The following is a 22,609-nucleotide window of genomic DNA, read 5'->3' as shown; positions in this document are numbered from 1 at the left end:
TCTCCTTATCAGGTATCCTCTTTTGATTCCAGGTCATCATTATAGGTAACTAAAGATGCATTAAAGGGCAACTATTGGGAACATTTGTACAATTCAAAATACATATGTATTAGCTGTATATTTGTCCCAGAGTAAAATGCACCATACATTTCTTTTTCCTATGTAGCTTTCACTTACAGTAGCTAGAGAAAATCTGACAGGTTTTGGACTAGTCCATCTCGTCAGTGGCGTAGCAATATGGGGTGCAGAGGTAGCGACTGCATCGGGGCCCTTGGGCGATGCAGTCGCTACCTCTGCACCCCATATTGCTACGCCACTGACGAGAGGGACTAGTCTGGATGCGAAGTGGTTAATTACATTTTTAAAAGCACTCCCTGAAAAGGACCTGTAAAATAGTGCTGGAAAGCCAGTATTCTCCTAGTTAAAGCATGCCACTGCTGTGTTTTTGAAATAAATAATAATAAATAATAAAGGAATTTTTGAGAATCCCTCATGAGGAGATGGATTACTCCAAAAATCTGTCAGTCTTGTCATTTTTTTCCTGCCTTCTGTAAGAGACAGAAACATAGGAAAAAAATAATTAAATTATATCGCATTTTACTCTGGGACAAATGCAGAACTAATACACGTGTTTTTTAGATTTTTACAAATTTTCATGATTTTTTTTATGACCCGTGCACTTGAAAGTAGCGTCAGGCTACCCTAAACATTTTTGTGTTAAAACTCATTTCAGAAAGTCAGGCATCATGCAACCATCTCTAGAGAGACTACGGCAGGTAGATTAGCAACAGACTTGCATTATGAGCAATAGTTTTGCTTCTCAGAAATGCTAACAACAATCAGTTGCTCGGCAACTCAATGTACAGCGTCTACTAGAATTATTCAGATATGCTAACTACATGCCACCACAACTCATCACCGTCCCCAGAGAGACGTTACTGCGGCGTATTGCAGCGGCAGTGACAACAACGCCCTTGTGGATATGGGTTGCCTTTAGTCAGCTACAAATCCCCTGGTGCTACTTTGCTAATGTCACCCACTCCAGCAACTACCTGTGGGCTTCCAGAGAGCCCTGGAAGCTGAGCTACATCTAAAGGACAACTGAAGTGAGAGGGATATGGGGGCTGCCATATTTATTTCTTTTTAAAGGGAACTATGCACCCTTTTTCCCCTGAAGTTTCTCCTGGTTTCTAATAGCTACAGAAGCTACAGAAGTTCAATCCTCCGCTTCTAGTTGCACTTATTTATCCAGAGGGAAGGTGTAGAGATAGCTTCTCTTTAAACTCTTTGAAGCACAGTGTCCTATCTCCCCACTCCATCCCTCCTGCTGATGAAAGCTTTTGTTGTCTCACTGCTAATGTGTGCAATCAAATAATTACAGCAGTCTTTATCTTCCTGAAATTTCTGCGGTCTTGCAGGCCCTGCCGTCCACAGAAGTAGGATAATTAAAGCCTTTGCTCAACTTTTTTTTTTTTTTTTTTAAACCGATTTTTATTAAAGGATAGTTACAGTACAATAAAATCGTCATCTTATTATGCCAAAGAGCATCTTTTTTACATCACATTTTACACTTCAACTTTTCAAAACATTATTTACTTTTCCTTTAACATTCTAACAGTTAGCCCTTGACCCTCTCGCACCATCCTTTTTTTCCCTTTTATCTCCCTCCCCCCCTCCTCCCTTCCCTAAACACATCCCCTATTACCTTTCGTGGATAGGCAGTGACAGATCCCCTCCTTACGATGGACTATTTTTCCCAGTTATACTTCCCTTTCTTTTCCTATATTTCCAAATCATCCTTTCCTCAGAGTTCACATTTCAGTCATTCTTTTACCTGGTTGGGCATTCCAGTTTCCCCAGCGTGCCGTGCAGTTGTTCCACACAATACCATTCTGTGTATTTGAATGGTTCCATAATTAAATCTATTTCCGGTCTCCTGTAGTAGAATGTTATAAATTTTTTCCATTTTGTGAAGAATCGTTTAGTATATTTTGATTTATGTGCCAATACTATAATTTTTTCCCTTTCAAACAGGAATCTCAATTCTTTTTTTATTTCCCCGGTCTGTGGGGTTGTTGGGAATATCCATCTATTAAATATTACCTTTCTTGCTGCTATAATTATTGTGTGAACCAACTTGCTCGGCACCTCATCAGGCCTATCTCTCACTCCTTTACTATAATAGTTAAACAACAACATGAATGGATCTTTTGCAACAGTCCTCCCACATATCCTTTTAATCAATCTACATACAGAGTCCCAAATTTGGGATATTATTGGGCACTCCCATACACAATGAAACAAGTTTGCATTGACCATATTACATTTTGGACATTGTGCTTTATATTCCATTGGTGGTGGATTCCTGTACCTAATATCAAATGCATATTTAGCTCTGTGTAAGAATAGCAAATGGGATTCTCTCCATACTTCGTATGTGATACAGCTTCTAACTTCCGCCAAAACTTGCAGAATTTTTCCCGCTATGTCAGGATCATTCATAGTATTCCCCCATTTTTTCAATCCCTGATGTGCAATCCCCTCTGCATGCCATGATCCCATGTCTTTATAAATATTCGATAAGGTCACATTTTGATTACCTGGTTTGATCAGTCTATCAAATTGTGTTATTTCCAGAATTGGGTCTAATTTCTTAATGATTGAAGAGCAAAAGGAGGTGATCTGGGCGGAAACCGTAAATTCGGGCGCCTGAGGCTAGTGGACGAATCGGGCGCCGCCATTCACTCCTATAATAAATATCGTTTAATGGGCGCCCGATAGGAAAAAAGGGCGCCGGTGAAAAATAACGTTTTAAAAGCGGCGCCCGGAGACTTAATGTTTTATTACTGCTTCTCATGATTACACATTATTTAATGATTTATACATTTTTAAATATTATTTTTAAACGAAAAACTACAATATTTTTTTCAAACATTATTTTTAAACGAAAAACAGTACATTTTTTTACATTATTTTTAAACGAAAAAACCAACAGGGGGGTCTTAGGTTTAGGCACCAACAGGGGGGTCTTAGGTTTAGGCACCAACAGGGGGGGTCTTAGGTTTAGGCACCAACAGGGGGTCTTAGGTTTAGGCACCAAAAGAGGGGTCTTAGGTTTAGGCACCAACAGGGGGGTCTTAGGTTTAGGCACCAACAGGGGGGTCTTAGGTTTAGGCACCAACAGGGGGGTCTTAGGTTTAGGCACCAACAGGGGGGTCTTAGGTTTAGGCACCAACAGGGAGGTCTTAGGTTTAGGCACCAACAGGGGGGTCTTAGGTTTAGGCACTAACAGGGGGGTCTTAGGTTTAGGCACTAACAGGGGGGTCTTAGGTTTAGGCACCAACAGGGGGGTCTTAGGTTTAGGCACTAACAGGGGGGTCTAGGGGTTAGGGGTAGGTACAGGGAGGGTTACTTAGGCACCAACAGGGGGGGTCTTAGGTTTAGGCATCAACAGGGGGGTCTAGGGGTTAGGGGTAGGTACAGGGAGGGTTACTTAGTAATTTTTTTTTTTTAACGTTATTATACGTTTCAGTATTTAAACGAAAGATTAACGTTTTTACAATTGCCGATTTAATGCACATTATTTAATGATTTATAACTTTAAAAAACATTAATTTTAAACGAAATACAGTACAATACATTTTTAAACGTTATCCATGCTTATCGTTAAAAACCCGGCGCCCTTTTTTCCCAGCGCCCCTTTTTAACGTACGCGATCTGGGCATAGTACAGAAAGTGCACCGCAGGGATGTTATATTTTATTCTCAGTTCTTTAAATGTCATTACTTTGCTCAACTTTTAAATGTAAAAAGAAGAGGTAAAATGGAAGGGTTTTTCTTTTATAATGGGCCACATTGTTATCATGTATTTTTAATGTGTTATTTACATGCCCTGGGTGGTAAAAATGGTGCTCGGTTCCCTTTAAACCATGCAGATTGCCTGGATATTTTGTTGATCCTCTGCCTCTAATCCGTTAAGCCAGAGCCCCCGAACCAGCATGCAGATCAGATGTTTGACTGACATTGTAACTGGATTTGTACATGATTGCTCCAGGTGTATGCTTCAGACACTACTGACGCCAGAAGGATCAGCAGGATACAGGGCAACTGGTGTTGTTGAAAAGGCAGTAAAAAGGGCAGCCTCTATATCCCTTTCACTTTAATTGTCCTTTAAAAAATGGCTGCCATTGAGTGTTATATCAGATTATAGTGAGGAATGCTGATGTCAGTAAATTCAAATTGTTGCTGTTGCAGCCAGAGAACTTCTCTCTGATGCACCCTCATTTCCAATAAAATTGTGATACTCTGTACAATGTAAAAAAACAAAAACAGAGTTTGATGATCTGCAAATAAGATAAAGCCAATTACAGTACAAGCATAAAAACAACTGTTGAAACAGAGAAATGTTATTGTTTTTTGAAACACAGCAAATCAGAGACTTGAAATATCTGTCACCTGACCAAACTGATCACATGCTTCGCCGTGAGTTCTCCTAGACATACAGTAACTATTAATATTAACCACTAGTGATGTTGCAAACAAATTTTTGGTTCACGAGCGCGAATGTACCGCAAATGATTGCAAGCCAACTGTTCGCAGCGGCTCCATAGACTTAAATAGCAGGTGAACGGCCGCCGACTTTAGTGTTAACAGCAAAGCCCCCTTACGTGCTAGAGACCCCCAATTTGCAGGGTGTGTTAAGAAGGGCAGTGGGAACAAGAGGGAAAAAGCGTGGATCAGGAGGCTCCCCATAAAAATGGCTTCACAGGCAACTACAGGCTGCTAAGATTGCTTCTAACTCAACAATTTATAGGATCATCAAGAACTTCAAGGAAAGCGGTTGAATTCTTGTTAAGAAGGCTTTAGGGTGTCCAAGAAAGTCCAGCAAGCGCCAGGATAGTCTCCTAAAGAGGATTCAGCCAGGGCCGGATTTATACTCTTTACCACCCAAGACCACTGTCACCAGCCGCCCCCCTTCAGTATAGGTAGCCAGATGACCACTTCCCCCTTCTCTCTAGTATAGGTAACCTGATGACCCCCCTCCCCCCCCCTCTTTCTCTCCAGTATGGGCAGCCAGATGACTCCCTTAATCCCTCCTCTTCCCACCCCCTTTCAGTATAGGTAGCCAGCTTGCCTGCACACCGCAGCAGCCATCAGTGTCACTCATTTCTCAGCTCGTCTCCAGTGCAGAAGCTTCCTCTTCCCCTGTGTCTCCAATGCTGCCCAAGTCCATAGCCGCCCGCCATAATGCAAACATACACAGAGAGCAACGTGGCTGCTGCGCAGGCGGCTGGCCGCAGAGTACCGCGGTCAGGTGCTCGCCTGATCGCTCTACATTGCAGAATTTGCAAGCTTGCAAATGCTGCATAAGTTCAGCCTGCTGCTTTGGTGCCCTTGCTCCTGTGGTGCCCTAGGCCTTGGCCTTAATCCGGCCCTAGATTCAGCTGCGGGATCAGAGTGCAACCAGTGCAGAGGTTGCTCAGGAATGGCAGCAGGCTGGTGTGAGCGCATCTGCACACACCGTGAGGCGAAGACCTTTGGAAGATGGCCTGGTGTCAAGAAGGGCAGCAAAGAAGCCACTTCTCTCCCAAAAAACATCAGGGACAGATTGATCTTCTGCAGAACGTATGGTGACTGGACTGCTGATGACTGGTGCAAAGTCATATTTTCCAATGAAGCCCCTTTTCGATTGTTTGGGGCACCTGGAAAAAGGCTTGTCAGGAGAAGAAAAGGTGAGCGCTACCATCAGTCCTGTGTTATGCCAACAGTAAAGCATCCTGAGGCAATTCATGTGTGAGGTTGCTTCTCATCCAAGGGAGTGGGCTCACTTGCAATTTTGCCAAAAAACACAGCCATGAATAAAGAATGGCAGCAAAACACCTTCCAACAGCAACTTCATTCAACAATCCAACAAAAGTTTGGTGAAGAACAATGCATTTTCCAGCATGATAGAGCACCGTGTCATAATGCAAAAGTGAACAACGTTGACATTTGGGGTCCATGGCCTGGAAATTCCCCAGATCTTAATCCCATTGAGAACTTGCGGTCATTCCTCAAGCGGCGAATGGACAAAGAAAAAACAACTAATTCTGAGAAACTCAAAGAAGTGATTATGAAAGAATGGGTTGCTATCAGTCAGGATTTGGCCCAGAAGTTGATTGAGAGAATGCCCAGTCGAATTGCAGAGGTACTGAAACAGAAGGGCCAACACTGCAAATACTGACTCTTTGCATAAATAACATGTAATTGCCAATAAAAGCCTTTGAAACGTATGAAGTGCTTATAATTATATTTCAGTACATCACATAAACAACTGAAACAAAGATCAAAAAGCAGTTTAGCAGCAAACTTTGTGAAAACGAATATTTTTGACAGTCTCAAAACTTTTGGCCAGGACTGTACATACCGTATATACTCGCATATAAGCAGACTCGTGTATAAGCCGAGGTACCCACTTTTCACTCAGAAACCAGGAAAAAGTGATTGACTCACATATAATCCCCCTCCTCAGTATAGCCCCCAGTACAAGTCATCCCCCCTCCCGATAGCCAGATTTGCCCCAAGGATGATACAGCTGTGTCTCAAGACGCCACTAGATGGTGTCATAGATATGAGATACAGCAATTGCCACACAGGAAGAATCCCTGATTATTGCACCGCTGATATGCTGCTTGCACGCTTCACTCCACAAGCCAGGGGGCACAGGTAGTCTTGAGCAGCGCACTCTGCACACCAAGCTGCAGGGGATTGGGGGCACGGACACAGCATGGTGCCAGCTGGTAAGACCAGGATCACTAGTGCATAATCCTTATGCTCCTCTGCCTATAACAATAACTTCTCCACCATCTGTTCTGCTCCACTGACTCGTGTATAAGCCGATGGGGTAACTGTTGAGCACATTTTTTGTGCTGAAAAATTAGACTTATACGCGAGTATATAAGCTATATACATTTATATACATGTTCATGCTTTGTCATTTTAGCACAGTAACTTTGCTACTTTTTTCCCTCTAACTTTAACATTGATTTTCTCAAAAACTATATCGTCTATTTGATTTTTTTTCCTCTTGTTCCCACTGCTTTCCTTAACATTCCCTGCAAATTTGGTGTTTCTAGCACCTGAGGGGGCTTTACTATTAACCACTGTCGGTGGCCATTGACTTTACTGTAAAATGCGAACGCAATTTAAAAAAAAAATGGGTTAAACACAAACGGCGAACAGCCCAAGTTCACCGGGAACTGTCCTCCGGCGAACTGTTCGGGCCATCTCTAGTTGAATCACCTCTTCTGTTAAAGGGCAACTATCATGAACAATTGTAAAATTTAAAATAAATACATATAAATACACATTTCTCCCAGAGTAACATTTTCCTATCTCCCTGTCACTTACAGTAGGTAGTGAAAATCTGACAGATTTTGGACTAACCTATATCCTCACAGGAAATTCTCGATTATTTCTTTATTAACAAAAGCACTGAGGCAGGGGACTCACTTGAGAAAATCCCCATTGCTTTGCTGCATACCAAAAACGGAAACACATGTAATGGTAGTCTATGGTGCCACTGCATTTTCTAGAGCCATATGCGATTTGGCATACAGGGCCCATGTAAGCCAGGTGGGGGCCCCGAGGCGAAAGTAACTTAGGGGCCACCTGCCCTCTCCCCAAGCAAAATCAGCCCCTGGGGCCTCTTCTCTAATGGACCCCAATGTGACATTGTAATCCCTCTCTTACTGAACTGCAGTTGCTCAGTACAACTGCCAAACAAGTTTGCAAACCAGTAGGGAGGCCAGTGGATAATGATGCTCATTTGGATTTCACGGAATTAAAATTCCCGCATTTCTAAAATCAGAAAATGGAACTCAGATTTCTGCGGAAATTCTGCATTGTGACAACTTGGTAATTTTAGCCCAGTAGCAGAACTCGGAAGCATCGGACCAATCAGAGAATGCAGAGTCATCTCGGAAGTATTTGGCCAATCAGAGAATGTCAAAAATTACCAAAAAAAAAAACACGTCGAAGGAGGGAGAAACCCTAATGGGGGGAGGTAGGGAGTTACATAGTGTTGGAGCAGCTCTTGAGAAGTCCTGGAGACATGCACAGGCCTTGGGTGATGCGGGGAAAAGGCAGACAAAGTTTATTGGAGGAGAAGCGGAGTGAGCGGCTAGGTGTGTACCTCTGAGTAAGATCGGAAATGTAGGCTGGGCAGGTTTTGTGGACAGATTTTTAGGCCAGACACAATCTGATTCTGGGCTGGAAATGAAGCCAGCGGAGGGATTCAGAGGGGAGCCGCTGTGGTGGATCGATGGGAGCAGTGGATAATTCTGGCTGCCGCATTCATGATGGACTGCAGTGGGGCTGTTCGGGTCATATGGAGACCAGACAGTAGGGAATTACAGTAGTCAAGGCGGGAAATTATGAGGGCATGGATGAGGAGTTTGGTGGTGGCAAAGGTCAGGAAAGTGCGGATCTTGCAGATGTTACGGAGGTGGAAGTTGCAGGACTTTTTGAGGTTTTAGATGTAGGGGCGAAGGAGAGTGCAGAGTCCAGGGTGACACCCAGACAGCGGGCTTGAAAGGTAGGGCAAATGATAGAATGGTTAAGTGACAAACACATCTGGGAGGGTCAGGGATGGCCAGGTGGGAAGATCATAAATTCCGTTTTTTTCAGGTTTAGTTTCAGGTACCTAGCAGACATCCAGGAGAAGATCGCTGATAGGCAGGAAGAGACCTTGTCCATGGTAGTGGTGGATAGGTAAGGGGTGTGGAGGTAGATCTGGGTTCCATACAGATGATAGTTAAAAAAACAAGAAAGTTTTGTCTTGCGCTCCAAAAGACAGTCCACACCGCTTACAGTATGTGATCAAATGGAGATATTGAGCCGCTCTCCAGTTGGGGTGATACAGGAAAAGCAATCTAAAAAAGATACATAGAGCGCTCCATAGTGTAAAAACATACAAAAAGTTTAAAGGGACTCCGAGCAGTGCAGAAACTATGGAAAGATGCATATCATTTTAAAGCTCTCTTTCTCCTCTTTCCAATGATATATAAACCGCCGCCCTACACCTTTTAGTTTTCGCTACTTTCGCGATCGAAATTGCCGCAGCCGCGACTTCGATCGCAAAAATAGAGAAAACTAAAAGGCGCAGGGTGACGATTTAGGGGTCGTCAGAAAGAGGAGAAAGAGAGCTTTAAAATGAGATCCATCTTTGCATAGTTATATTACATTACACAGGGCGACTTTTTCTCGAAGTCAGCAGCTCCATTCAGCAGAAAAAGTCGCCCTGTGTAATACAATGTAACTATGAAAAGATGGATATCATTTTAAAGCTCTCTTTCTCCTCTTTCTGGCGACCCCTAAACCGCGACCCTACGCCTTTTAGTTTTCTCTATTTTCGCGATCAAAGTCACGGTCGTGGCAATTTCAAACGCGAAAATAACGAAAACTAAAAGGCGTAGGGTGGTGGTTTATATATCATTGGAAAGAGGAGAAAGAGAGCTTTAAAATGATATCCATCTTTCCACAGTTTCTGCACTGCTCGGAGTCCCTTTAATATGCGCAAGTACAATATCTACTTACAAAATGAAAGATGAGATGTCACATGTAGACAGCCAGCAGACACATCTCTCCCTCCTGTTGTGGGGGCACCGGCAGGCTGTGGCCAGCAGCGTGGCGTCCGGTCTCCGGGAAAGTCCTCTCACTACTGGGGGGCGTGTCCACTGTCACAACGTGCCTCTAGCGTGATCATCAGCATCACGCTAGAGGCACGTTGAGCGAGAGATGTGTCTGCTGGCTGTCTACATGTGACATTTCATCTTTCATTTTGTAAGTAGATATTGTACTTGCACATATTAAACTTTTTGTATGGTTTTACACTATGGAGCGCTCTATGTCTCTTTTTTAGATTGCTTTTCCTAGATGATAGTTAAAACCTGTGAAGATAATAATCTTACCAATGGAGGATGTGTATAGGGAGAACAGTAGGGGGCCAAGGGCCGAGCCTTGGGGGACTCTCACCGAGGGGTGGTAGGGGGTGGATGAGGACTCATTGAAGGAGGTTGTGAAGGAAGGGTGGTGAAGTAGGATGCCCCCCCCCCCTCCCAACAAAAAAAAAATCATGCTTGTAGGGTTACCTTAATAGATAATCTGTTTTTTTTTTTTAAATTATACTAAGTACTGAGAAGAGATCTGTTTATGTAATTACATTTTTAATCTGGGTCTACAAAATAGTACTACATAAGTATGTTCAGTGGCAGAGACACCAAAATGAATTAAAAAAAGAAAAAAAAAGAAACACTGTTTAAAAAGAGGAGGCATATATGAACTTGCCTCCTCTTATATCGCTCAAGAGTGATATAAATTAATATAGCTTTAATTTAAAAAAAGAAAAAACTCACAGAATGCATTTCTTGGGACTCGGTAGGTTCCCACTTCATCAGGCACATATTGAGAACAAAATTACACTCAGGCACTGGACTTGCTTACTGCTCTTTTGGAGATTTCAATCTCAATATTTGCCTGATGAAGCGAGAATGTAGTCCCGAGAAATGCGTTGCATTCTGTGAGAGTTGTTCCTAGGCTTATGAATGGTATAATTAATTATATCACTGATGAGTGTTTTCCCCGAAAGGAGGTAAGCTCATATATACCTCCTTTTTAAAAAACTGTTTTTAACTACGGTATTTCATTTCATTTTGGCGCCTCACCTCTGAAATGTGTCCGGACAATCAAGAGGCTTCCTACTAGAGGTAAGTATAGTCATGTCTAGAGGTAAGTAGTGTTGGGCGAACACCTAGATGTTCGGGCTCGCGAACGTTCGCCAAACATCCCTGCGATGTTCGGGTGTTCGCGCCGAACTCCGAACATAATGGAAGTCAATGGGGACCCGAACCTTCGTGCTTTGTAAAGCCTCCTTACATGCTACATACCCCAAATTTACAGGGTATGTGCACATTGGGAGTGGGTACAAGAGGGAAAAAAATATTTGAAAAAGAGCTTATAGTTTTTGAGAAAATTGATTGTAAAGTTTCAAAGGAAAAACTGTCTTTTAAATGCTGAAAATGTCATGTTTCTTTGCACAGGTAACATGCTTTTTACCGCCATGCAGTCATAAATGTAATAAAGAGAAGAGGTTCCATAAACAGGGACCGGTAACGCTAACCCAGCAGCAGCAGCAGCACACGTGATGGAACAGGAGGAGGCGCAGGAGGAGAAGGCCACGCTTTTTGAGACACAACAACCCAGGCCTTGCATGAGGACAAGAAGCGTGCGGATAGCATGCTTTTTACCGCCATGCAGTCATAAATGAAATAAAGAGAAGAGGTTCCATAAACAGGGACCGGTAATGCTAACCCAGCAGCAGCAGCACACGTGATGGAACAGGAGGAGGCGCAGGAGGAGAAGGCCACGCTTTGAGACACAACAACCCAGGCCTTGCATGAGGACAAGAAGCGTGCGGATAGCATGCTTTTTACCGCCATGCAGTCATAAATGTAATAAAGAGAAGAGGTTCCATAAACAGGGACCGGTAACGCTAACCCAGCAGCAGCACACGTGATGGAACAGGAGGAGGCGCAGGAGGAGAAGGCCACGCTTTTTGAGACACAACAACCCAGGCCTTGCATGAGGACAAGAAGCGTGCGGATAGCATGCTTTTTACCGCCATGCAGTCATAAATGAAATAAAGAGAAGAGGTTCCATAAACAGGGACCGGTAACGCTAACCCAGCAGCAGCAGCACACGTGATGGAACAGGAGGAGGCGCAGGAGGAGAAGACCACGCTTTGAGACACAACAACCCAGGCCTTGCATGAGGACAAGAAGCGTGCGGATAGCATGCTTTTTACCGCCATGCAGTCATAAATGAAATAAAGAGAAGAGGTTCCATAAACAGGGACCGGTAACGCTAACCCAGCAGCAGCAGCAGCAGCAGCACACGTGATGGAACAGGAGGAGGTGCAGGAGGAGAAGACCACGCTTTGAGACACAACAACCCAGGCCTTGCATGAGGACAAGAAGCGTGCGGATAGCATGCTTTTTACCGCCATGCAGTCATAAATGTAATAAAGAGAAGAGGTTCCATAAACAGGGACCGGTAACGCTAACCCAGCAGCAGCAGCAGCACACGTGATGGAACAGGAGGAGGCGCAGGAGGAGAAGGCCACGCTTTTTGAGACACAACAACCCAGGCCTTGCATGAGGACAAGAAGCGTGCGGATAGCATGCTTTTTACCGCCATGCAGTCATAAATGTAATAAAGAGAAGAGGTTCCATAAACAGGGACCGGTAACGCTAACCCAGCAGCAGCAGCAGCACACGTGATGGAACAGGAGGAGGCGCAGGAGGAGAAGGCCACGCTTTGAGACACAACAACCCAGGCCTTGCATGAGGACAAGAAGCGTGCGGATAGCATGCTTTTTACCGCCATGCAGTCATAAATGTAATAAAGAGAAGAGGTTCCATAAACAGGGACCGGTAACGCTAACCCAGCAGCAGCAGCACACGTGATGGAACAGGAGCAGGCGCAGGAGGAGAAGGCCATGCTTTTTGAGACACAACAACCCAGGCCTTGCATGAGGACAAAAAGCGTGCGGATATAGCAGCAATGCTTTTTACCGCCATGCAGTCATAAATGTAATACAGATGAGAGGTTCATATAAACAGGGACCGGAAACGCTAAACCATCCCAGATGTTCATTGGTCATGTTACTTGGTTGGGGTCCTGGAGTGTTGCGTAGTCCTTTCCAATCCAGGATTGATTCATTTTAATTTGAGTCAGACGGTCTGCATTTTCTGTGGAGAGGTGGATACGCCGATCTGTGACGATGCCTCCGGCAGCACTGAAACAGCGTTCCGACATAACGCTGGCTGCCGGGCAAGCCAGCACCTCTATTGCATACATTGCCAGTTCGTGCCAGGTGTCTAGCTTCGATACCCAATAGTTGAAGGGTGCAGATGGATTGTCAGACACAGCTACGCCATCTGACATGTAGTCCTTGACCATCTTCTCCAGGCGATCGGTGTTGGAGGTGGATCTGCACGCTTGCTGTTCAGTGGGCTGCTGCTGCATGGGTGTCAGAAAATTTTCCCACTCCAAGGACACTGCCGATACCATTCCCTTTTGGGCACTAGCTGCGGCTTGTGTTGTTTGCTGCCCTCCTGGTCGTCCTGGGTTTGCGGGAAGTCAGTCTGTCGGCGTACAACTGGCTAGAGGAGGGGGAGGATGTCAATCTCCTCTCTAAAGTCTCCACAAGGGCCTGCTGGTATTCTTCCATTTTGACCTGTCTGACTCTTTCTTCAAGCAGTTTTGGAACATTGTGTTTGTACCATGGATCCAGAAGGGTATAAACCCAGTAATTGGTGTTGTCCAGAATGCGCACAATGCGTGGGTCGCGTTCAATGCAGTCTAGCATGAATTGAGCCATGTGTGCCAGAGTCCTACCAGAATCCTCATCATCCTCTTGTGAGCGTTGTGATAGTTGTTGTGATGCATCATAGTCGTCACCTTCTTCCTGGTCTGCTTCTGCTGACCATTCGCGCTGAATTGTGGAAGTCCAACGTGCACCGCTCTGGCCCTCGTCAGTGGTGGCAGGAAATTCCTGCTCCAACTCCAGCTGTTCCTCCTCCTCTTCTTCGTCATAGCTGCTGGGGCCAGCGTTTCCTGAGGCGGATGGCCTGATGTTGGTACCATCACGCTGATCGTTTTCTCCTTCAGATTCCCCCAGTTGCATCATGACAGCTGTTTCCTTGATTTTCAACATTGACCTCTTCAGTAAACACAGCAGTGGTATGGTAATGCTGACTGAAGAGTTGTCACTGCTCACAAGCAACGTGGATTGCTCAAAATTTTGGAGGACCAACATGTTGGCCCAATCGGATCCACAGAAGCTTGGCAGCTGGCCGGATGCGCCTCGGTACTGCGCCGTCATGTACTGGACCACTGCACTCTTCTGCTCGCAAAAGTGGGCTAGCATGTGCAGCGTAGAATTCCAGCGCGTAGGGACATCACACAGCAAGCGATGGTGGGGGAGATTGAAGCGCTCCTGCATCTTGGCGAGTGCCCCCGAAGCAGTACTGGAATTTCTACAATGTTTGGCCACTCGTCGCACCTTCAACAGAAGATCGGCCACGCCTGGGTATGTCTTCAGGAACCGCTGAACTACTAGGTTCATCACGTGCGCCAGGCAAGGGATGTGTGTCAGCTTAGCCAACCTTAAAGCGCGAATGAGATTACGCCCATTATCACACACAACCATGCCCGGTTTCAGGTCCAGCGGTGCCAGCCACAAATCCGTCTGTTCCTTTAATCCCCTCCAAATTTCCTCCCCTGTGTGCTGCTTATCCCCAAGGCAGATCAGCTTCAGCAACGCTTGCTGACGCATGCCAACAGCTGTGCTGCACTGCTTTCACGATCCTACTGCTGCTGGTGCTGGGTTCGCGTTTCCGGATGAGGTACAGCTTTGAGATGCGTTGGAGGAGAAGGAGTCAGAGAGGTAGCTGCTGCTGTTGTTATCCAGTGGGAGGGACGGCGGTGCAGCTGTTTGCGGCGTGGGCAACACCCGCACCGTAGCAGGTGAGGAATCGCTGCCAGGCTCCACAAGGTTCACCCAGTGCGCGGTAAGGGAGATGTATTGACCCTGGCCGAACGCACTCGTCCAGGTGTCAGTGGTGAGGTGAACCTTGCAGGCAACGGCATTCTTCAAGCTTCGGGTTATTTTGCTGACCACGTGCTCATGCAACTCAGGCACTGCAGAGCGCGCAAAGTGGTAGCGGCTGGGAACCACGTAACGTGGGATGGCCACTGACATCATGCCCTTGAAGCTGTTTGTCTCCACCACTCGATATGGCCGCATTTCGCAGGCCAGAAGCTTGGCTATGCTGGCTGTTACTGCCACGGCCCGGGGGTCATTTGCTGGCAATTTCCTCTTGCGCTCAAACATCTCCGAGACAAACAACTGAACCGTAGGGCTGCACACTGAAGGGCTGTTGGTTGTTGTGTTTGATGAAGACTGGGAGACACCTCACGAGCACTACTCCGGAAAGTGACAGTGTCAGCGTCGTCTGATGTTTGTGAATGTTGTGAACCACGCAATGACTGGGCTTCTGCTGAGGCGGGTCTGGTGGTGAGTCTGGTGAACCCAAGGGAGGCAGTGTTGCTGGTACCCTGTCCTGTCGAGTTTGCCCACAGAGTGGGATGTTTGGATAGCATGTGGCGGCTCATGCTGGTGGTGGAGAGGTTGTTAATACTTTTCCCCCTGCTCAGGCGGGTCTTGCACACCTTGCAAATCGCCATGGTAACATCCTCAGTGCAGTCTTCAAAGAAAGCCCAGACTTTGGAGCACCTGCCTTGCTGGCGATTTCTGTTTGCGCCTCTTTTGCCTCTCACTTGAACTTCCACGCTTGTGGTGCCTGAAATTTCGCGCCGCCTACCTTGTGGCACAAGGCGAACTCGTGCAGCAGTGGGTTCTTCAACAGACTCATCTGTGCTGCTGCTACGACGGCGATGTTCTCGTTCACAAACAAAATCTGGGTCTCTGTCCACATTGTCCATACCCTCCTCTTCCATCTCCTCAAACTCGTCATATGTCATTGTGGGGGGCCGCCGCCGTGGAGTAGAGCTCCCCAGAACAACCTCTGCGCAGCTCACTCCAACGTCGTCTTCCAGAGCTTCTCGGCCGACCTCCTGCAATTGCAACCCCTCCTGCCCAACTTGCTCTGGGATTTGGGTTTCAAAGTCCTCGGACTCGCCTTGTTGTATTTCAGTGCCCGGTGCATTTCCCACAGTTAATGGTTGTGAATCCGGGCACAACATTTCTGGCTGTTACTCCATTGACCTTTCAAAGGTGGACGTTTGTTGGCCTGGGAATAGCTCCTGCGAATACCCCATTGTGTCCTTAGGTAATTCATGGGACTGGTTATCTGGCAGTTGTGTGCGTGGTGTCGCTGCCGGTTGTGTCAGCTTTGTGCCCACCGGCTCCTTGTAACTGGCTGAGGACTCGGACCTCGTGCGTGATGTGCTGGTGCTGCTTAACCCACTGCTGGACGCTTGAGAGGTCATCCAAGTAATTATCTAGTCCTGTTCTTTTGGATTTGTGAGGGTTGTTGTCCTGGACAACATGGGCGGTATTGAGTGGGTTTTCTTGGGTGCTCCCCTGTGGCCTGTACGTGAACCGTCAGGGGAAACACCTCTTCCCTTGCCCCTCCCTCTTTCACCGGATTTCTTCCTCATTTCACTTATCCTTAAAGTACACGCTGACTGGCAGCAGTACAGTGGCAGTACAGAAATGCTATACAGGGGTGGGTGAGCGGTGTACCACTATTGCCAGCAGCGACACAGAGCACAATGCTATACAGTGGCGGGTGAGCGGTGTACTACTGTTCCCAGCAGACACAGAGTGGCAGTACACACAATGCTATATAGTCTGACTGAGCCGTGTACACACAGTGGCAGTAAACAATGCTATATAGTCTGGCTGAGCCGTGTACACACAGTGGCAGTAAACAATGCTATATAGTCTGGCTGAGCGGTGTACACAGAGTGGCAGTACACACAATGCTATATAGTCTGGCTGAGCCGTGTACACACAGTGGCAGTAAACAATACTATATAGTCTGGCTGAGCGGTGTACACAGAGTGGCAGTAAACACAATGCTATATAGTGTGGCTGAGCCGTGTACACACAGTGGCAGTAAACAATGCTATATTGTCTGGCTGAGCGGTGTACACACAGTGGCAGTACACACAATGCTATATAGTCTGGCTGAGCGGTGTACACAGAGTGGCAGTACACACAATGCTATATAGTCTGGCTGAGCCGTGTACACACAGTGGCAGTAAACAATGCTATATAGTCTGGCTGAGCCGTGTACACACAGTGGCAGTAAACAATGCTATATAGTCTGGCTGAGCGGTGTACACAGAGTGGCAGTACACACAATGCTATATAGTCTGGCTGAGCCGTGTACACACAGTGGCAGTAAACAATGCTATATAGTCTGGCTGAGCCGTGTACACACAGTGGCAGTAAACAATGCTATATAGTCTGGCTGAGCGGTGTACACAGAGTGGCAGTACACACAATGCTATATAGTCTGGCTGAGCCGTGTACACACAGTGGCAGTAAACAATACTATATAGTCTGGCTGAGCGGTGTACACAGAGTGGCAGTAAACACAATGCTATATAGTGTGGCTGAGCCGTGTACACACAGTGGCAGTAAACAATGCTATATTGTCTGGCTGAGCGGTGTACACACAGTGGCAGTACACACAATGCTATATAGTCTGGCTGAGCGGTGTACACAGAGTGGCAGTACACACAATGCTATATAGTCTGGCTGAGCCGTGTACACACAGTGGCAGTAAACAATGCTATATAGTCTGGCTGAGCCGTGTACACACAGTGGCAGTAAACAATGCTATATAGTCTGGCTGAGCGGTGTACACAGAGTGGCAGTACACACAATGCTATATAGTCTGGCTGAGCGGTGTACACAGAGTGGCAGTACACACAATGCTATATAGTCTGGCTGAGCGGTGTACACAGAGTGGCAGTAAACAATGCTATATAGTCTGGCTGAGCGGTGTACACAGAGTGGCAGTACACACAATGCTATATAGTCTGGCTGAGCGGTGTACACATAGTGGCAGTAAACAATGCTATATAGTCTGGCTGAGCGGTGTACACAGAGTGGCAGTACACACAATGCTATATAGTCTGGCTGAGCCGTGTACACACAGTGGCAGTACACACAATGCTATATAGTCTGGCTGAGCGGTGTACACAGAGTGGCAGTACACACAATGCTATATAGTCTGGCTGAGCGGTGTACACAGAGTGGCAGTAAACACAATGCTATATAGTGTGGCTGAGCCGTGTACACACAGTGGCAGTAAACAATGCTATATAGTCTGGCTGAGCGGTGTACACAGAGTGGCAGTAAACACAATGCTATATAGTCTGGCTGAGCCGTGTACACACAGTGGCAGTAAACAATGCTATTTAGTCTGGCTGAGCGGTGTACACACAGTGGCAGTACACACAATGCTATATAGTCTGGCTGAGCGGTGTACACACAGTGGCAGTACACACAATGCTATATAGTCTGGCTGAGCGGTGTACACAGAGTGGCAGTACACACAATGCTATATAGTCTGGCTGAGCGGTGTACACAGAGTGGCAGTAAACAATGCTATATAGTCTGGCTGAGCGGTGTACAAAGAGTGGCAGTAAACAATGCTATATAGTCTGGCTGAGCGGTGTACACACAATGCTATTTAGTCTGGCTGAGCCGTGTACACACAGTGGCAGTAAACAATGCTATATATAGCGTGGCTGAGCGAGGTACACAGTGGCAGTACACACAATGCTATATAGTCTGGCTGAGCCGTGTACACAGAGTGGCAGTAAACACAATGCTATTTATAGCGTGGCTGAGCGAGGTACATAGTGGCAGTACACACAATGCTATATAGTGTGGCTGAGCGAGCGGTGTACTACTGTTCCCAGCAGCGACACACAATGACTGGGGGGACCCTGGCTAGCGTGGCTGGAGCGCGAACTACCCTGCCTGCCTACCCAAAGCTAAACCCACAGACAAATGGCGGAGATATGACGTGGTTCGGGTATTTATTCACCCGAACCACGTGACCGTTCGGCCAATCAGAGCGCGTTCTGGCCGAACCACGTGACCCGTTCGGCCAATCAGAGCGCGTTCGGGGTCCGAACCACGTGACCCGTTCGGCCAATCACAGCGCTAGCCGAACGTTCGGGGAACGTTCGGCCATGCGCTCTTAGTTCGGCCATGTGGCCGAACGGTTTGGCCGAGCACCATCAGGTGTTCGGCCGAACTCGAACATAACCCGAACAGGGTGATGTTCTGCAGAACCCGAACAGTGGCGAACACTGTTCGCCCAACACTAGAGGTAAGCAGCACTGTGATCATGTGACCAGAGCAATAATCAGTAGGTATGGGCTGCTTTATTACAACTAAAACGCTTTGCAGTCGTTCAGGGAACCTGTTAAGGTACATAAAGATATTTTCCTACTTTGCCTATTTTCCTACATGCCAAATACTAATATTACAGTTTATTCGCTTGAATAAGGTGTGCTCTTCATTTGTTTTTGTTTTTTTATAATTCAGTGTGAGGCAGGTGGCCGAGTACTGATTGTGATTGTGTGTCTTTGCAGCATCTGCACCCAGGACAACATGCCTCTGCATTACCAGTCGTGTGTCATGCCCAGAGACTGCCAGGTGTCGGGGTGGGGTGAATGGAGCTCCTGCAGTAAGTCTTGTCACCTCGGAGGAACTGTGCTTGGCCTGAGGACCAGGAGGAGGACAGTGAAGCACATGGCTATTGGAGGAGGGAGGGCGTGTCCAGAGCTGGAAGAGAAGGAGGCGTGTACTTCGGGATGGCAGCCACCATGTCTTGGGTAATTATTACACTTTATTATGGTTCATCAATGTTGATAGATGTAAAGCCATACACCTTGGATGTACCAATGGTAGATCACTTTATAAAATAAATGGCATACAGCTGGGAACATCAGACTTGGAGAAGGACTTAGGAATACTGGTTGACAACATGTTAAGTAATCGTATACAATGCCAAGCAACAGTAGCTGAAGCATATAAAGTTCTGGGATTCATTAAACGGGAAAAAATATCTTGAGATTCTAGTATACTACTCCCTCTGTATAAATCACTTGTGAGGCCACATCTGGAGGATGGGATGCAGTTTTGGGCACCAAACTATAGAAAGGACATTGACCTTCTAGAACGGGTACAAAGATGGGCAACTAAATGAATCAGAAGGACAGAAGATCTCACTTACCCGGAAAGGTTGGACAAGCTGGGCTTATTTAGCTTGAAAAAATGCGACCTGATTAACATGTATAAATACATCAGAGGGCAATACAAAAGCTTGGCAGATTAGCTTTTTGTCCCTAGGGTTGTTCAACGGACAAGGGGACATTATTTGCGTGTGGAGGAAAAAAGTGTTTGCCATCTATTTAGAAAAGGGTCCTTCACAGTGAGAGTGGTTGAAATCTGCAACATCTTACCCCAGGAAGTACTTATGGCAAACTCTATCTGCATTTAAAGAGGGATTAGATGCTTTCCTTGCATAGAAGGGGATCCACGGCTATAATTACTAGGTAATTCCAGGGAGAGTTGATCCAGGGGATTATCTGACTGTCATCTTTAAGGCTAATTGGCCCAGGCCTTGTAAGGTTTTTCACCTTCTGGATCAACTGGGATGTGTGCGGGTTCAGGATGATGGAGGTTTTTTTTTGTTTTTTTTTTGGACTTCATGGATGGATGTCGTTTTTCAACCAAACTAAGTATGTAACTATAGTTATAGGAAAACTGAATATAATTTTACCGTCTTAATACAGGAGGTATTTGTGATAATTCGGCCTCGCTTAGTCCCTTCACCTTTCCTAGTGGTTCTGGGTCACCCTGAGCTGCTTGGGTATTCCTTAGTACTAGTCCAAGTCCTATCCCATGAAGCCATATCAATCCCTGCCATACACTGATGAGGACCAGAATGTTCGAAACAGGCTGTCTGCAAGTGGGGTGGATGGGGCTCTGTAAAATGAAAAAGCTATAGGCTCACTGTACACCTGCAGTTCTGAATGCGCAGCCTTGCTTTAGGAACATGATTTGCATATTTGGGAGTGATGCATTATGGGAAACCACAGTTGCTCACATAAAGCTGAATTATTGCAACTATCCAGTTTTAAGAAGGCAAAATGATATTCAACGTTGGCTTTTTAGTAAGGCTGCTTTTCCACTTGCGTTTGTGATCACGCAATCTGCTTTTTCCACTCAACACGATTGCGCCATGAACCGTCGGGGACGAAACATAATCGCACCAAAAATAGAGCAGGCATTCAATTATGTTTCTGGAAAAAAAAATAAGCAAAATCCAATTGCGCTGATGGAAAAGGAGCACCGTGATTTACATGGTAATCGCAATGCTTTTGAGATCGTCAAAGTGCTAGCGATCTACTTTTTGAGCGGATGGCAGCAAATGGAAAAGCAGCCGCTTTTTGGTCTCTTTTAGCACCTTATACTCTCCTAGTAGTTCTGGGTCCCCATGAGCTGTCTGGGTATACCTTAGTACTGGTCTGAGCTGTATCCTATATAGTCCTATCAATCCATGCCATGCACTGTTGAGAGCAAAAAAGTCTAAGGCAGGGGGCACACTTGACTTTTTTCGTGCAGGTTTTCTGCGCAGAAATGCTGAGAACTCATGTTTATCAATGGGTTAGTTCACACTTATGTGTTTTCGCGTGCAGAATAAAAACCTGACATTCTGCATCATAATTCTGCACATTTTGCCAGTTTTCTTTATCAATTACATTAGCTGCTGTGAAAAACACACATAATAATAATGATAATAATAATATGGGCAGCACGGTGGCGTAGTGGTTAGCTCTCTCGCCTTGCAGCGCTGGGTCCCTGGTTCGAATCCCAGCCAGGGCACTATCTGCAAAGAGTTTGTATGTTCTCTCCGTGTCTGCGTGGGTTTCCTCCGGGCACTCTGGTTTCCTCCCACATTCCAAAAACATACGGATAAGTTAATTGGCTCCCCCTAAAATTGGCCCTAGACTACAGTACTTACTCTACATAATATAGACATATGGTAATGGTAGGGATTAGATTGTGAGCTCCTTTGAGGGACAGTTAGCGGCAAGACAATATATATATATAGACTGTACAGCGCTGCGTAATATGTCGGCGCTATATAAATACTAAATAATAATAATAATAATAATATAGTAGGACATTAGACTATGACTATGGTTGAGATTAGACTTTGACCTCTTCTGAGGACAGTCAGTGACATAACTTTGTACTCTGTAATGTGCTGCGGAAGATGTCAGTATACATAATACTAATATGGTAGAACATTCGACTATGACTATGGTTGGGATTAGATTGTGAGCTCCCCTGAGCAGAGTCGGGACAAGGTCCTCCCTCACACAAGGCTGAGACACCAAAGTGCGCCCCCCATCCCTCCTACCCTAGACGCTACACACTGATTGCTATTAGACTAAGAGGGGCATCAGGGCCCCCAACACCTTAATCTCTAGTTATCAGTCTTGCAATCACTGCCATGTATCCCCTTTTCTTATTTCTCTCTGCTTCAAACACAATAGGGGAATGATAGCGTCAGAATGCAGCCAGCTACTTGTCAGTTATGTGCCCCCTCCTACACTGCGCCCTGAAGCTGGAGCCTCTGCCTCGGTCTGGCCCTACCTCTGAGGACAGTCAGTGACATGACTATGTACTCTAAGGAACCGCAGAAGATGTCAGTGCTATATAAATACATAATAATAATAATATGGTAGGACACTAGACTATGACTATGGTAAGGATTAGACTGTGAGCCCCAGTGAGGACAGTCACTGACTGTCCTCACATGACTATGTACTCTGTAATGTGTTGCAGGAGATGTCTGCACTATAGAAATACATATTGTTAATGTATATAAATAATATGGACGTGTCTCTAGAGCTGCTCTTACACATAAAGTTATTAGCAGCTGTTAGACATATTTTCACATACTGGGAACATTTTCTCTCTCGGTAATCCCCATTTTCTCTCG

General features: G+C 45.9%; 1 protein-coding gene across 3 annotated transcripts in view; it reads left to right on the top strand.

The window, feature by feature from the left end:
* THSD7B (thrombospondin type 1 domain containing 7B) overlaps positions 1-22,609 on the top strand; it is a 733,248-nt gene that overhangs the window by 178,352 nt on the left and 532,287 nt on the right. For all 3 annotated transcript variants that reach the window (XM_068245888.1, XM_068245890.1, XM_068245889.1), the window contains one exon: positions 19,185-19,427. In XM_068245888.1, the coding sequence (XP_068101989.1) occupies positions 19,185-19,427 (243 nt within the window). The remainder of the gene's footprint in view (positions 1-19,184; positions 19,428-22,609) is intronic.

Source organism: Hyperolius riggenbachi, chromosome 7, assembly GCF_040937935.1.
Source record: "Hyperolius riggenbachi isolate aHypRig1 chromosome 7, aHypRig1.pri, whole genome shotgun sequence".
Classification (NCBI taxonomy): Eukaryota; Metazoa; Chordata; class Amphibia; order Anura; family Hyperoliidae; genus Hyperolius; species Hyperolius riggenbachi.
Note: the sequence above shows the minus strand (reverse complement) of the source record. Positions and strands in the feature narration are given on the sequence as shown.